General features: G+C 46.9%; 1 protein-coding gene across 2 annotated transcripts in view; it reads right to left on the bottom strand.

Moving 5' to 3' along the window:
• Serinc5 (serine incorporator 5) overlaps positions 1–17,658 on the bottom strand; it is a 108,491-nt gene that overhangs the window by 33,148 nt on the left and 57,685 nt on the right. For both annotated transcript variants that reach the window (XM_076552067.1, XM_042261622.2), the window contains exons 3-5: positions 6,781–6,959; positions 6,300–6,382; positions 4,145–4,238 (exon numbers count right to left, since the gene is read on the bottom strand). In XM_076552067.1, coding sequence (XP_076408182.1) covers positions 4,145–4,238; positions 6,300–6,382; positions 6,781–6,959 — 356 coding nt within the window. The remainder of the gene's footprint in view (positions 1–4,144; positions 4,239–6,299; positions 6,383–6,780; positions 6,960–17,658) is intronic.

Genomic DNA, 17,658 nt, shown 5'->3' with positions numbered 1-17,658 from the left:
GGTGTAGTTTGCACGCATGAGTCCTTCATATAACTGCAGGATTCTGTGTTGAGTATCTCATCCCCGCTACAACGCTATCAGCTTCGCAGAGCAGACGAAGGCTGTCCCCATCCTATGGCTACCACGCAGGGTGGTGCTTGAGTAACGCCACGCCCTCACTGAGCATGCTCTAAAGAAGTAACACAGGGCAGCAGGTGGGCACAGAGGCTGTGTCTGTGCTGCTCTGGCCTCACCCCTGCTCCTGATGGCATCTTGCTGGAGGCCGACCCAGTCCATCCTGTGACTGGTCATCTCTCCCGGCTCCATGCCCATCACTGTTGTCTGGGGCACAATACTCCAAAAAGATAGTGACCACGGGCTGAGTAAGAAGCCCCAGACAGAGAACAGAGAGCACCAGGGGACTGCAGAGCCTACACACACACACAGAGTACCGGGTGATTGCAGAGCCTACACACACACACACACACACACACACACACACACACACACACACACACAGTACCAGGGGACTGCAGAGTCTACACACCCAACAGGAAGAGAGTCCCAGGCTGGGAAGGCTGGCTGGGCCCAGGCTCGATGAGAGGCAGGAGCAAACTAAACCTACCAAGGCAAGTGTACAATCTCCAGTGCGTTTAACATCAACTCCCATTAGCAACACCTGAATATACTATCTACCTTCTGTTATTTCATCAGCTATTTATTTAGGGGGGGGGCACATGGGAGGGCGGCACGCATGTGGAAATCAGAGGGCAATTTATGGAAGTTCTCGCCTTCTACCACATGGGTCCTGGGGAGTAAACTCAGGTCATCAAGCTTGGTGGCAAGTGCCTTTACCAACTGAGCCATTTGGCCAGGCTTCCATTATTTCAGTAATATAGAACTGACCTTTCAAATTGTGACTATGACCTAGACAGCAAAAATAAAACAGAACCACAACTACTAACCATCTAATCCAACCAACCACACCATTTTATAGTACAAAATCTGGTGTCAGAGGTGCCAACAAACATTTGTCAAAGTGACATTCCAGAATGGGGAGGGACAGAAGCCCTGTGTTCAGCTGGCTTGCAGGTCCATGGCATGTGTACCTTGTGGCTTTGAGGCTCTTCTCTTTTGATATATTTATAAATGAAATAAAAGGGAGAGGAAAAAGTTCCATCTACTAAGTTGTTCCCCTAAAACCAGTAATCACATTTTCTGTTTTAGCCTTGAATCAAGTCTATTTAAATCAAAGCAAAACAGGGGGGAAAAAGGAGGGAATGCACAAAAGTTGAAAGTAAGGAAACAATTTTAGTGAGCTTCCCAGCTCAGTATTAACTTTAGGCTGATGAATCAACTGTAGGTGTGTTAACAAAAAGGTTTTGTTGGGATTCTAGCGTCAAAGCAATATTATTGTCTGCAAAGGTCTTTTTTTTTTTTTAAGATTTGTTTTTGTGTTTGTATACGTCTGTATAGATATATTCCACATGTGTGCATTGTCCAAGGAGTCTAAGAGTGAGTGCAGGAGCCTCTGAAGCTGAAGTGCAGGCGCTACCAGAAGCTGCGAGCCACCCTGCATGGGTGCTGGAACTGGACTCAGGTCTCCGGAGGAGGAGCAGTGAATGCCACCATCTCTCAAGCCTGGCTGCAAAACTCCTACGCTATTCTTACTGAGTAGTTTCTAGGAAGTTTTCAAAGCAACCAAACTCTTCCTAAGGGCCCATTAAACTTTGGCATTAATAGTCAGTCCCAGAAAAACTGGCTCAGGAATCAGTTAAAGCACTCAAGGAGAGAAGCACAGACATGCCCAGGGGAACGTGCTGTGGGACACCCAAGTCAGGACTCAGTGTCCAAGACACGATGTCTCAGCATAAAGCACACAGCATGCAATGTATCTGCAGAACTTTAGAGGAAGCCTTGATTTTATCCAGTACAAAAGACAGTATGCAGCATTATCAGCTAAAGTGCATTACTTATTGTGGGTCCTCTGTACAAAGACCATAAGGCCAAATAAAACTACAGCACCCCTTAGCTGATCCTTAAGAAAACTCTACTGCCTCAGAACATGGCCTAGAGGGGATGACAGCAAAAAACACTAGATTTTAAAAGTGACTCAAAATGTGAATAGCATGCAATAACTCTTACACGAGCACAAGTCAACTTGAAAATATACCAGTAACACTTCTGTGTGGGTCAGTATGCTGGAAACATTGTTTTTTTTTTAATATTTATTTATTTATTTATTTATTTATTTATTTATTTATTTATTTATTTATTTATTTATTTATTTATTTATTATTTGTGTGTGTGTGTGTGCCTCTAGAAGAGCGGGTCCAATGCCCTGGAGCTGGAGTTATAGATGGTTGTGAGCTGCCTGAGATGGGTGTTGGGAACCAAGCATGGATCTTCCAAAAGAGCAGCAAGTGCTCGTAACTACTGAGCTGTCTCTCCAGCCGCATCGTTTAAGGTCTGGTCCTCCTTGGCTGTACTCATCAGTATTCACTGAGTAATAAAACGGCTGGCACTACACTATGTCTTCACCAATGTACTCCCCACACACAACTGCCACATCACATCATCACCATGTTTAAGAAACAAAAGCAGAACAATGTCCAACTGAAGAATACGTTCAAAATAGAAAATATTGAGAAAGTCTGGAGAGTGTGCTTTGTCTTACTCAACATAAAAATAAAATGCACACTAATGGCACTGGGTTTGTTTGTGTTTTGTTGTTTTGCCAAAATTCAGTATTATAAAAATGATGCCTAGAAAAACCTATAAAAGAGCAGCCATAGTTCATGTACACCTAGGATCCTAGTACTCAGAAGGCAGAGGCAGGAGGATCATGAATTTATAGCTTGAACTGCAGAGACAGACAGACATAAATAAACCAATAGCTTTATTGGGTATAAAAGAGAATCATTTTTAAAGTAAAGAAAGTTAGCTCAGTGGTGAACACCTGCCCAGAGTTGATCACCAACACCACCAAAACAGACACCAAATCAGAGCGATGGCACTCTGTTCAGAACCACAGCGTCAACTTGGCCCCTATACAAGGACGGGAGCCTTGTCTGGTTGTCGCTTCCTCAGTCTAGCTCAACCAGAAAGAACTAGCTATTAATAGGCATTTCCTCGTGGCCTGGGATGTGAATTCTGTTCTCAAGGCACTAAAGAGTCTACCATTTTACAGGCAAGACAGCTTCCCACAGCAGGACAGAAAGTTTTCCCAACAAAGGGATGTTGTGTGTCTTGGAAAGTGGAGACAATTTTTTTTAAAGAAAAAAACTATTTCATCTCAGTCTTATCAGAAGAGTCTCATGCTCCGAAGTGTTTGTGGCTCCTGTGCTTCTGTTTCTTAACCTTGTAGGAGGGGGGCCTAGATGAAGGAAACCCAAGTCACAGATGCACACGGTCCACAGAGCCAGCCAGCCACACATGATCCACACAGCCAGCCACACATGATCCACACAGCCAGCCACACATGGTCCACACAGCCAGCCAGCCACACACAGTCCACAGAGCCAGCCAGCCACACATGATCCACACAGCCAGCCACACATGATCCACAGAGCCAGCCACACACGGTCCACACGGCCAGTCAGTCACACATGGTCCACACAGCCAGCCACACACGGTCCACACAGCCAGCCACACACGGTCCACACAGCCAGCCACACACGGTCCACACAGCCAGCCAGCCACACACGATCCACACAGCCAGCCAGCCACACACAGTCCACACAGCCAGCCAGCCACACACGGTCCACACAGCCAGCCAGCCACACATGGTCCACACAGCCAGCCACACACTGTCCAGACAGACAGCCACACACTGTCCAGACAGACAGACAGTCACACACAGTCCATACAGCCAGCCACACACGGTCCACACAGCCAGCCAGCCAGTCACACACAGTCCACACAGCCAGCCAGTCACACACGGTCCACACAGCCAGCCAGTCATAAATGCTCCACACAGCCAGTCACACACGGCCCACATGGCCAGTCACAACAGGCACAAGCAAGATAGGAGGGCAGAGCGGACAGAAAACGGAGAAGAAGAAATGGAGAAATCCAAGTGGACTGGAACCCAGAGCAGAGCCTTTCCCAGGGGCAGGCAGTTTCTTTGACTCAAAAAGTGAGAGCTTTCCACAAAACCACCTACCAGTTCTTGTTCCACTTATGTGCAAACTCCACAATCAGGAGGAGCTGGATGCCAATGAAGAGGACGCTCCCCACAGCTCCGACATAGCGCCAGGCTGCAAAAGAGCACAACCCGAAGGGTGGCGAGGTGAGCGCTGAATGCGTTTAACTCCCAAGAAGATAAACCTTCCATCCGTGGTCACTCTACCTCTGGTACATTTCATTCCCACACAGCCATACATACTAACCTCATACTCACTTGTTAGACATGAGACGAGAACTGGTGGTCTATGTGAGTCAGTATGATGGTTGGTGTCTCTCTGACAGACTCTAGAATCACTGGAGAAATAGGCTGCTGTGGATATCGCTCTCTATACATAAACACCGATTGGCCAGTAGCCAGACAGGAAGTATAGGTGGGACTAACAGAGAGGAGAATTAAGGGAACAGGAAGGCAGAAGGGGAGACTGCCTGGAGCCACAGCCAGGACAAGGAAGATGTAAGGGACCGATAAGCCACGAGCCACATGGCAAAGTATAGATTAATAGAAATGGGCTAAATATAAAAGTAAGAGCTAGACAATGATAGGCCTGAGCTAATGGCCAAGCAGTTTAAATAATGGAAGAGTTTGTGTGTTTATTTTACAAGTGGGCTCCGGGACTGGCGGGACTTGGCCTGGAGGCACACCTGTAGGGGGCTATCCATCTTAATTATGGGGACCATTCCTTGGGCAGAGGAGTCTAGACTGTGTCAACTGGAGAAAGCGACCTGAGCAGGCACTTGCTGCTCTTCTCCCCAGCCTTGTGACAGCCACTTCAAATGCTGCCTTGACTCCCTGCCATGAACTACGCTCTCCAACGAGCCCTCTCTCCTTCATGAAGCTTTTGTCTGGGTATTTTATCCCAGCCGCAAAAGCGCAGTACTAAGGTAACTGGCAAAGCTTCTCACACATAAAGGGCATGGCTGGAACTTGGACATCAGTCTGGTCCTGGAGCATCCAAGCTGAATCTCATGATGAACCTCAGCTGTCTCAATAAATACAGGAGTTCACAAAGTCCACAGTGGCCCCTGCCTCACAAGAGAAAAGAAATACTGCTAGAAAAATCAGGAGTTTAAGTTTTACTGGGCATGAGCCTTGACTGTCCAGTGTGGCAAGGAGGTAAGAGGAGCTCAGGTCTGTGTTGGGCTCTGTTATAAAGTGACCGTGCCCTGTGGGTTGCAAACTGTCTATAGAAAGACTGAGCTGGAGCTGACCTGAGGACCTTAGGTCACTGAACTCTAGACATCTATCTCCAATATGCTAAAATATACACAAAAGTTACCTCTGTGGAGAAAAAAAAATAGTTAACAGTGTCATAGCTGGAAGGAAGACTCAGACATCATTTGTAAAAGTCTATGAAAAACTGACAGACACACCCTAAAGATGGACCTGGACCCTGTCATCTAAGGCAGTGTGGCTGGTGGTGCCTATCAACTGCCATCTCCACTAGGAAAGTGAATTGATTTGGGTTGAATAATGTGTTGGATCCACTTTAATTTAGATTTCATCCCCATCCGTAACTGTTGCTTCCCTGGGAAGAAGCCTTGTTTCAGTTATGATTACTAGGTCCATATTAAATAAAAGCAAGGATTATAACTCAATGTTACATAACTTCACATACAGTGTGTTTAGAAAGAGACTGGAGAATGCCTTCCTTGTCCGATTTTCACAGCTAACAACTGTTTCATCCTGCCACGTTTGTGTGATACCCAGAGAGAATAAGGCCCCCTCATGGCAGAGGCATTCTAATGTGCCGGATCTGTTTTCAAGCAAATGTTAAAGACACACTTTACTTTCCAGGCCAGTAAGTTTATCATTCCAGTTCCTCAGCCAACAGAGGGACAGAGTCTTCTCATGGGCTGTCCACAAGTGGAATAGAAGGAACAGGGGACGGGAAAGGGCAGGCAGGTAACGCTGCCTTTGAAAAGTTCCCATACACTGCTGGAACCAGACCCAGAGTACTGCACTTGCTAGACAAGCGCACTACCACTGAGCTAAATCCCCAACACCCAGACATTCTTTATGTCATAAAAGAATTAGTAGTTCAAAATGTCACACACACTGGATCACATTTCTGAAGAATTTTACAATGTGTAAAAACAAAATAGCCAGGCCCCCGGGAACACCCCAACTGTACCATTCAGAAAGGTCTCCTGATCCGGGATGAAGAACGCTCCTGAGCACATAGCCCCCAACAGCAGAAGCTTAAAGAACCAGAAGCTGGAAGAGAAAAGGGAAATGTATTTAAGTGATATTCAAAGACAGACAAAAGATCTCTAGAAGGTAGCATGCCGGCCCGTGTTCCTGTCATTGGGAGTGATCTCTCCAAATCAAGGGGAATGACCAAGTGGCTGCAGATGCCTCCTCTCACAGTTCGGCACACTTGGCATGGCTCTGACTACACAAAACCCCGTGTCAGGGCAGGGTGGAAATGACCTGACAGATGCCTCAGTGGAAACAATAAACTCTGTGTATACTGAATTTCTTATCACGGCACCAGGCATCACAAACAGCACTGTCGCTCTGGGACTACCAGTGCCTTGCGGCCCATCTTCCCCAGATCAGGGGAGGAGCAGTCAGTGCTGATGAGCAGCGGGGGTGGGTTCCAGAAGACTTACCCGTTGTGGATGTAGGCCCGGCAACCTTTGCTGTTGTTGACCTTCAGGGTCAGCAGGCAGAAGACGAAAAAGAAACAAGCCATCCCAAAGCAGACTTTATAGACCGCAGAGTACCCCACCAGGGTCTCGCAGGCGTCCCCAGCTTTAATGCCTGCACAGAAGTCTTCAAAAAAAGGAATCTGAGGGAGAAGGAGAGAGAAAAACTACCTGTTAGAACTGAGCTAGAGAGGAACCGTCTGTGAGTGTTTGTCCAACCTTAAGTCAGAACCATGGTAAAGACAGTTATGTGGACAACAAAACCAAGACTGAACAAAAAAGAAACTACATAGCCTTCAAAGACTTCATAGCTAGAGAGAGGGCTCAGCAGTTAAGAGCACTGGCTGCTCCTCCAGAGGACCACAGTTCAAGTCCTGGCACCCACACGGTGGCTCACAGGCTCTGTCATCCCAGCTGCAGTGGAACTGAGGCTTTCGTCTGACCTCCACAGGCGCCAGGCACACATATGGCGCACATACATACATACATACATACATACATACATACACACACACACACACACATACATACATACATACATACATACATACATACATACATACATATGGGCAAACACCCATACACATAAAATTAAAAACATTTGTAAAGTATACAGACTTTTTCTTAATTTTCTTTAAATCCCCTTTCAAAGACACAGTCCTTATAAAAGCACTGCTCAATCTTTATTTACTCCAGTGAATTTCAGTATCAGAATTTCCATTGCATTTATAGGGTATAGGTGTATACTTCTGGAAATACACAACAAATAACATAAAAAGTGAGAAACTGCCTACATAATCACTCCAAAGTCACTCCTTCCTACAGCAGAGTCAAGACTTAGTTGGTGGGTGACTTTTATTCATTCACAAATAGAAATGTGTGTATACACATCTATACAACACATATACACATCCACATACCTACACACACTCGTGTAGTACTGTAACCATTATATGCACACAATGTTTTCTGAAGACTTAGGGCCTTCTCCTTCTCTCCCAGCCCGTTCCTTCCTTTTCTTCCCCCTCTGAACACGGACAGGCAAGACTTCCTGACCCATTCCCACTGAACCCTCCTCCTTGTTGACTCCAGCCAGGCCCGACTGTGGCCAGAGCCCCTGAGGCACATCCAAGGGTGGGTATGTGGTATTGCAAATGTGATCCAAACTAAAAGTGGGCAAATAACCCCCGCTCCAAATGCTAACCAAGACTCCTTTATGCTCTGTGGGTGACTTAGCACATTCAGCCTTCAGTAAGTGGTGAGTATTTTTAGGCACTAACCTCTAAGCTGAACGAGCCACCAAGATTTTAACAAGAGGAATTTTCTCTGATTAAATATTTGCTGTTCCAAACTCTAGTCCAGTTTTGGGAAAAGAAAACACACATCACACACAGATTCCATACTCAAGGGTGTTACCTCTTAAGTCTGCTCTGGGCATCCAAGGACATCACACACTGAGTCTGTGTTCTGTGCAGGCCTCTGGGAGCAGGGACTTTCCTCCCATCCCATAGAGAAATCAAACTCAAAGCCAAAACCATCATGTAAAACTAAATAGTTCATATGGATTTACAACCTGACTCCACTGCTCACCTGGGCAAGTTTCACCTCCCCCTTCCCAATTTCCCTATCTTTAAAATGAAATAATCTCATAATGTTGCCCAGAAAACTCCTCCAGCTACTTCCTGTGAAGAGCTAACTACAGCTCCTTACCTACAGCAGTCATATACTAGGGTACCAGATAGGATACAAAGAGCTTTCTGGAGAGGGGGTCAGACACGCTGCAAGGATCACTGATGGGAGTGCCTGATCCAAACAAGGTAAGGTGAGCATCTTGGAGCTCTGTGACAGGGTCAAAGGATTTCCTGCAGACCCATGACAATGAGAAGAATGATGGCCGCGTCTGTAAGAGCTGAGCTCCAGCAAGGCACAGTGGCACTCCATTCTAGTCCTAGTATGTAAGAGGATGATGCAGGAGTATCACAGGTTAGAAGCCAGCCTGGGACACATACCAAGCTTTGGGCTAGGCTGAGCTACAAGGCAAGACCCTGCCTCAAAACATGAGGGGCTAGGGAGACAGGTCATTGGTAAGACACTAGAAAGCACATGCAAGGCCCTGAAACTGATCTGCAGAACTAACAAGATGAAACACAAGTTCCACAAACATCAACAGAACTTGCAGATCTGGTCACCTCCTAAAGGGAAGTCCATCTGGGAAATCCTTCCGAGGCGTGAGCAGAAGTACCGAGCTCAGGCCAAAGGAGCAGGAAGCAGCAGCACTATGATCCTCTATCATCCTCCATCATCATCCTCTATCATTATCTTCTATCATCATCCTCTATCATTGCTGGTGAGACACCAGCAATGTCCTGACATCTTCAAGTTCGGGGAAGTTAAGACCAAAAATTAAGGCAAGAGGAGGGAGATGGCTCACTACTAAAGCACTCACTATGGTACCCTGAGTACCCAAGCTTGGATCCCCACTGCCCATGCAAAAAGGTTCACGTCTTAATCCCAGCACTGGGGAGGCAGAGATGGGGGATCCCTGAGGTCTGCGGGACAGACAGTCTGGATGAATCAGTAAGCTGAGGGTTCAGTGAGAGAGCCTGCTCAACACAAGTTAGGAACCAAATGAGGACACCCAGCATCAACCCTTGGCCTCCATATGTACTTATACACACGTGAACATGTGCGTGCATACACACACACACACACACACACACACACACACACACACACACACACGGCTACAGAACGGTCTATTGGTCTCATCGACTAGGGGTCCAGAAGATGCACACTTAGAGAAAAAGTAGGTTTGGGGGAGGGAGTGGTTCTCTCAGAAACAAAGGGAGATGGCAGTCACATGCCTCAGCAACAGTATGACTTCAGAGATGAAAATGTGATATTAGCAAAGCTAATTTGTCTTACATTTCATTCTATCAAATTTCTGGAGCTTCAAATGAAATCATGCCGCTGAGAAAAGCTCTGGGCAGCTCTGCATGAGTGACAAGTTAACTCACAGAACTGGAAGAACAGTATCTAACTAAGAATTCTTCCAGTCCTCACTTGCAAAGAATGTGGGGGGGGAGGGGGGGAAAGGGAGAGAATGTGTGTATGTCTCCCTTGGTCTCCACTTCAGGCTCCCTTAGATCTTCTCCTTGAAGTAGTTCTGACAGCAGTATCAGCCTGTCACCAACCAGGGCACAATAACAGTAAGACAGGAATACTGGGCAGTCTCCACCCTCTGCGGGACAGTGGACCACCAGGCTCTTCCCTGGATATGTTAGCATCCTGCAGCCCTCTGGGGAACCCAGAGGTATTTAAAAACAGCAATACCAATTAGGGCGTGTGTGTGTGTGTGTGTGTGTGTGTGTGTGCGCATTTGTGTGTGTGTATGTGTGTGTGTGTGCATTTGTGTGTGTGTATGTGTGTGTATGTGTGTGTGTTTGTGTGTGTATGTGTGTGTTGTCCTTATTAAAAGCCAAACAAGGGGGGGGGGATTAAAAATGCATGGTCTGGTTTTACCTAACCCTACCACCTCTCAAACCAGGAGCATCACGCGCCGCATACAGGCAGACTGACAATATAGTCCACACACTCTGTTTGTGACTAGCATGATCAAATAGCTGGAAAACAGCCCTAACTGAAGAGTTAAATAAACAAGCTTCCAGTCTAAACCAGGGAACTCCCAGAGGACTGGAGAAAAGGCTCTTCCAGACACAGAGTGAAGTCAGTGAATTTTACCCTCCATTGACAGAGAATTAGGTAAAAATCAATGTAGACCACACGAGTCACAATTTCATGGGAGAAGTAAGAGGACTTGCCAGTGAAGAACCATGAGAACAGGGCCATGAGAGGCTGTCCCGTTAGATGTGACATCACCTGGGAATAAAGGTGCAGGGACCTGGGAGGAAGCTTCCCAGTTTTGTAGCTGATGGGCAATCACAGAAGTAAATCACAGAACAGGAGGGCGGCCATTCATTTAAGGACGGCTTATCCTGGAGGAGGTGTGGCTATGGCTGGATGGCCCCACAAGGGCCCCCAGAAAGACAGCCGGACTAGAGACAATGGGCATGTTGGCACAAGGCTGCAACCCTAGCAGCCACAGGAGGAATGCGTCAAGTTCAAGACCATGCTGGTCTATAGAGCAAGTTCCAGGCCAGCAAGAAAGGGGTAAGGATTTGGGGGTGGCCAGCATACGTATGGCGAAGGAGGCAACCCATGGGAGTCGGTCAGCTCTCCTGGGCGGATGGGGGTGAAGGAGCAGAGGAAGGTAGTCCTAAGCCCAGAGAAGGAAACACTCAGAGGGTTCTTCGAGCCTTGGTGACAACTCTCTCCGAGCTAACCCAATCAGCTAAGACCCTCTTAAACGTGTGAACCATCCCAAGAGACACAACTGCATGCACGGTCATTTCTGGGGAAACTGGAAAAACTCAGACAAATTAGAGTTTGTATGGGTACTATTTACCCTACTACACACTACATGGCACACACGTGTGTTGCAGGCAGAGTTTGATTATCCACTCGTTCTCACCTACTATGTGCAAGGATTTTTCAGGCCCTGGGGATATAAGCATCAAATAAAACAGGTATAGGACCCCACTCCAAGGCTGGGTGCAGCTCAACTAGTAGGCTGCTTGCCCAGCGTGCACAGGCCTTAGGTCTGATCCCAGTGCTACAGAATTTACTGGCTAATTAATCAATTTAAATCCAGGCTGCCAAGGAGCTACCTTTCTTGTGAAAGGCTGTGCAGACAACCCAAGGTATATATATATACATTAACTATGCATGTATTTTATGTATGCTTCAAGGATTTTCATCTGTTAATCTGAACTATTTATGATTTTTTTAAACCTTGGTAGGACATGAGCTTTAACTGTCTTCCGTAGGACAGGATGCCAACAGACTTAAGCAACTCGTTCGTGCTCCTGAAAGCCTGGACCACTTGCTTCCTAACCCCATTCCTGAGAACCACGCACAGCAGACATTCGGGTTCTTGAGAACCACGCACAGCAGACATTCGGGTTCTGGCTCCTCCAGCATCTCTCTCTAAATCAGCCTGGGACCCCACATCCTCATCCTTACATCCCTCACTACTCCTCATCCCTAAGGTGTCTGAAATAGACGCCTACAAGTAATTCATCTCCCTGTCAGTTATTTCCAGTGATTCCACCATTCCATAGAGAGGAACAGACACTGAATTCTGCTTGCCTGCTAGGCATGTGCTTCATGCAGCCCTTCCCTGCAACTTAAGCCACAACTCTGGTTGCCAGAGCATCAAGTTTAGGCCATGACGTTTGACCCTCAGAGAAAAAGGAAAATAACTGTACATGACCGCATGGAACCACTGGGCGCCAGGAAACTACAGCCCATAGGTCAGATCCAGCCAGTCTCCAGACATTTATGTAAATAAAGTTTACTAGGAGGGGCCATGCTCATTTGCTGGCATTGTTTGGGCCACTCTTGTACTACAATGGAAGCCCAGAGCCTACAGAGCTTACTAGCAGACTTTTACGGGAAAAGTCTGCCCACTAGCAAGCTTAATACAGAGCAGTAAACTGCTGAGGTACGCATTTATATGTGGAGAGCAAAGAGCCCTGTGCACACAGATAAGCACTGGAGAAGCCAGGAAAGTTAAACACACAGCTCACCTCTTCAACGGAATGAGGTGAGAAGCCGCTCTCTCTGGAACACCAGAAATGGTGTCATTTTACAACCTGGTGATCCTCTGCTGTCTGAAGAGACAGACTCTGTCTTACCTCCCAGAATTTATGTTTATACTTATCCAAGACCTTTTCCCTAAATCTTGGACATTGCTTTTAGATCATAAAACCCACTCTTATGAGTGATGCCACTTAATGCTTTACAATAGCCTAAGTGACTTCTTTTTTGTTTGTTTGTTTTGTTTTTTTGTTTTTCAAGACAGAATTTCTCTGTGTAGCTTTGCTCCTGTCCCGGATCTCACTCTGTAGACCAGGCTGGCCTCAAACTCACAAAGATCTGCCTGCCTCTGCCTCCCAAGTGGTGGGATTAAAGGCGTGTGTCACCACCGCCCGGCTCTAAGTGACTTCTATGTCACTTAGGGCCATGCCAATCCTGACACCCACAGACATTGTGTTTACCTCAGTCAAGCTCCCTGGACCCTAAATCTTGGGCGCTACCTCTGAGTCAACATTACCCATTCTTGTGAAAGAAAGCCAGACGTACTTTGTAAGGAATCTCAGTGTAAACATGTCATAAATTGTGGGGCACTTGGGACTGAGTTAACTGTTATCTGAATACTTTTTTCAAAACCATGCTGTGCTTAAATATGGCTAAAGTAAAATGATCTGGTCCAGACTCTAGAAGTCCCGGTCCAGACTCTAGAAGTCCTGCTCCAGCACTGGTTACAATACAATTGGGCTGAGCTGAGTTTCATTCATCTCTCCGTGGATCATTTATATTTCAAAAGCCAAGTGTCAGCTGTGACAGCTCACTATCTATTGTTACTATCTACCAAAGGAGCAGGAGCTGAGAGGGGGCACAGATATCGGGGTTATCTCAGCACATCTTCTGGCCGTGGCCTTTCCCCTTTGACCCTTTCCCCTTTGACCCTTTCCCTCACCAGATCTGCTTCACAGCAGCAGCTTTAGTGAATCCAGCTGTAGAGCCTTCTGCATGTCGTTTTTAGCGAGTAAAGAGGATTTGTGTTTATTTTTTGATGAAGAGGGGAATTGGGTAGATATCCAATGTACAGAAGCCTTAAGCAGCGTTAGCAGAAACCCTCACATCTGTTCCATGTGTTCCAGAGCCACAGCCTGCACAACCAAAAAGAAACCACCCTGGTGAGGGCCTGGTTTAGAGGGTGTGCTGACTGCAGAGAACTGTCTCCTGAACTGCACCCCTTGGGGTTCCAGTTTTCTCAGGCAGAGTGAGCAAGCGGCCAGGGTGCCAGGCTGAGTCTCTCCCTCACCTTAGCTCTCTCCAAACATCCCCAGGTGGAGTTCACAGACTTCCACAAGTGTGCACCAACCAGCCTATTATCAGGGTCTCCTTCCATGCACACTTGCCTCAAACTTGAAATCTTCCTGCCTCAGCCTTAAGTGCTGAGATTACAGGCCTGCACCACAAAAGCCAGTTACCAGACTATTGCTGCCCCCTACCTGAGGTCCAGTGATCTACAACAACCCTCTGTTGGTTATACTTTATCCCCAATACACCTCAGTTTGGGGTACCTACACTTATAAGAATGGGTAAATCGACAAAAGCAGCAGCAGATTTGTTTTGTTTTTGTTTTTTTCAAGACAGGGTTTCCTCTGTGTAACAGCTCTGGCTGTCCTGGAACTTGCTTTGTAGACCAGGCTGGCCTCGAGCTCACTGAGACCCACCTGTCTCTGCTTGTCTCTGTCTCCCAGAGATTAAAGGATTGGACACTACCACCCAGCTTGCAGCAGCAGATTTTCAAATCTGGGCATCATGGTGCTTGTTTGTAATCCATATGCTCTCCTGAGGTTAAGGGACACAAGGATCACTTGAGTTCAAAGCTAACCTGGGCTACAAAGCAAGTTCCAGGTTAGGATAGTCTACTACAAAACAAGATTCTACCTCAAATTCATTCTCTCTCTCTCTCTCTCTCTCTCTCTCTCTCTCTCTCTCTCTCTCTCTCTCTCTCTCTCTCAAAACAAAGCACAGAATGTACTCAGCAGCTGGTGGTGCATGCCTGTCATCACGGCACCCAGCACCAGAGTGCCTGGGGCAGAAAGGTACATGTTCTAGCACCCATGAGCTACACAGCACTTCTGCTGTTCTGTACAGTTAGGCCCCGCTTCCAAACTCTACACCACAAAAAGAATGTACCGAGTTAGAGTTTACCCAGAGTAATAGTCCTTATTATACTTTGTGAAGAGCATCAAAATTAGAGTACATTTATCTCACTTTATCTGCAGGTACAGCAGGGAACAGCTGTAATAGCAGCAAATCCCAGCATTTAGTAGGGAGAGACAGACGTAAGGGAGTTCAAGGTTATCCTCAACTAGTAGTGAGATTGAGGCCAGAATGAGCTTCTTGAGATCCTGTCTCAAAAACAGAAACAAAAACAATGGATGCCTAAAACTGTGGGGAATTAAGCTGAGTAATATACACATAGATCTTACGATAAATGAAATGCTGACGGCAATACACTGTAGTCAACCGCCAGCGTCACTGCTCTTGCACTTGGGGCCACACAAAATGAGAATTACGTGAGCTGGGTGGAGTGGCAAAGCATATGGGAGCTAAGGCAAGGGGATTAGAAGTTCAAGGACAGCCTAGGTCACTTAGAGAGACCCGATCTTAAAGGAGAGAGAGGAAGAAGAGGAGGTAGGAGAGGCTAGTTACAGCTTACTGGAAGAGTAACTGCCCAGCATGTACAAGGCCCTAGGTTCAACCCCTGGTACCAACAAACAAGCAAACAAAGTAAGGATTGCTTGAACATAAGTACTGATACCACAGTATCAGATCTGATAACCAAGATGGCAGCTGGTGGTATAAAGGGGTAATTCATCATCTATGCAGGATAGAGTGGGGGCAGTGCTGCACAATTTAGGGATCTGAATTATTTATTTCTGGAATTTTCCATGTAATATTTGTGAGTTGACCCCATATAATCAATGCCACAGAAAACAAAACCGGGGGTGGGGTGCCACTGCGCTAACAACATTTGCGTGCTTATTCCCACCCCATCAATCTGATGCTACTTCATCTCAGCTCACTCTGCGCTGTGGTGTTTGTTCCTTCGCCTCCACGTTGAACAGATGGCAGTGTTCGTTCTGATTGCAGCACTTCGCTACTCTCTATCTGCAAGTGTGTCCGAGCCAGTCATTGAAGAGACGCTTTCGATGGTCACAAGGAAAGGACTGAGAAAAACTCACTCTCTCATGTCGTCATTCTCTCCCTCCCTTAGCCAGGACAACCTTGAAAAAGATCCCGCTCACATCTGGTGCCCTCCAAAGAGTTCTGTGTTAGGGATCTGACAGACAAGGACAATGAGGGTTGCCTGCTGCTTTTTGGCTCCTGGCAAGCTCCTGGTTACTAGACAAGCGTCAATCTCAGCCCTTGATTCAGAGTCTAACGAAAGCCTCTCGGCATAGTTCAGAGTGCTGCCTCCTCAAGCACAGAACAATTTCCCAGCACCGTTCTCTGTGGGGAGGGCAGGTGCGGCAGAGAAGAGACTTGCAGGGACTGTTGGCGTCTGGTTTAGATAACCTCAGACCAAAGACAGCACTGTTTTCAAACCTGTGTCCCTCACAGACCCCTAGTGAGAAGGGATGGAAGCCAGGGAAGTAAGAGGTGGAGCTCGCGGCCAGCTCCCCTAACCCTCAGCCCACTGAGGAGACTATGATGGGCTCCTAGTGACCCACATGAACTGAGGTTCTACACAATTGACCCGTAAGGCATCTGACGTGGAATTCGGTGGATGTTCAGGAAGAGAACTTTTGAAGGCCATTTCATCTCAGCTGGGTTAAAATAATAAACTTGAAAAGTCTCTAGAATCAAAGCACTGCACTAGCAGTATTTCTCTTTATTTGATATTATTCTACTAAAAAAGAAAAAAGAAAGAAAGAAAACCACCAACCATAACAGGCAGATGCAGCTGCTGAGCATGTTGAGTTCTGCCCGGGGCTGTGACTCCAACAACCCTGGAGCCGAGGTCCCGGCATTCTCAATACTCAAGCGGTAGAGACCACACTCCCAACGAGAGCCAGACATTCAGGCTTTAGCGTGAACCTCGCCATTCTGAACCAAGTAAACCACACGGTGTTTTGCAGAGTGAAATATTTTTCACCAGTGCTGTTGCTTGCTTTAAAAAGACAGGTACACGAAACACAACCAAGGGCAGGTCCCACTTTCCACGCAACACCGAATGAATCCTTCTTTTGTGGCACTCCGCTTTCCATTTCGGACCAGCAGTCCTTCTTTGAGGCCAGCTTCTGGCTGCGGGAAGGGAAGGAAGCAGCTGGGAAGGTGACCTTTCCAGAAGGTCAGCACATACTTCTTCCTGCCACTGTGTCCAGAGACCGTCCAGGAGTCAAGGAAAGCTTTGCTTACTAATGGATGTCACTGTCACAGAAGGCACCTCCTAGACAGGCTACTTCTCCCTGCCCCGTACCCACCGTGTTTAGGAGCAGAGGAAGACAGGCTGCTTTCGGCTAGGATTGCTGTTTCTGTGAGTTATCCGGCCAACGAAGAAACCTAGGGGTATGAGCAGGAAAACTCTGGCCCAGTGACCAGGGACCCTAAGTTTCAGTCTCCGCTGTCAGTAGTGTTTCCAGCCTTGGACAAGACACTTCACTTCATGGGCGAAGTGACTAGATCAGACGACTCGATGGGTAAAATGACCCCTTAGGACTCTCCTTTATTCTTCTACCAACTGATTCAAATTATATCCTTTAAAAAGCAACACTGTTTCCTCTGTGTACTACTTACCAGACCCCTGCTGTTTACCGTCACCTATCATAGATGTGGCTGTGTTCTATTTTTGTTCATTTCTTTAATTAGAGGCTTTAGCTGAAGATCTTAGTTCTTAGATCCCTGAGACTAGCCCAGGAAGGCGAGCCACACACAACACTGGCAATCATGTCATCAGAGTCCTCTTAGTTCTTCAGATGAAGACAAGAAAGGAAGTAGCTTATCTGCCAATCTGTAGTCTTAAGCATATTGCATGGCGCTGCCATCTCCAAAAACCACCACAGTAGCGGGACATGACATTCAAACTAACTAGACAACTAGATGCTGTCCTTAGGAAGGCTCTTCAAAACGCAAGGGGTGACTCCAGTGAGGAACGAGAAATAGCAAGAGTGTCCTCACCCTCGAGATCAGTTATCTGGA

The sequence above is a fragment of the Peromyscus maniculatus genome, chromosome 15, assembly GCF_049852395.1.
Source record: "Peromyscus maniculatus bairdii isolate BWxNUB_F1_BW_parent chromosome 15, HU_Pman_BW_mat_3.1, whole genome shotgun sequence".
Classification (NCBI taxonomy): Eukaryota; Metazoa; Chordata; class Mammalia; order Rodentia; family Cricetidae; genus Peromyscus; species Peromyscus maniculatus.
This window is presented reverse-complemented; position numbering and strand designations above follow the sequence as displayed.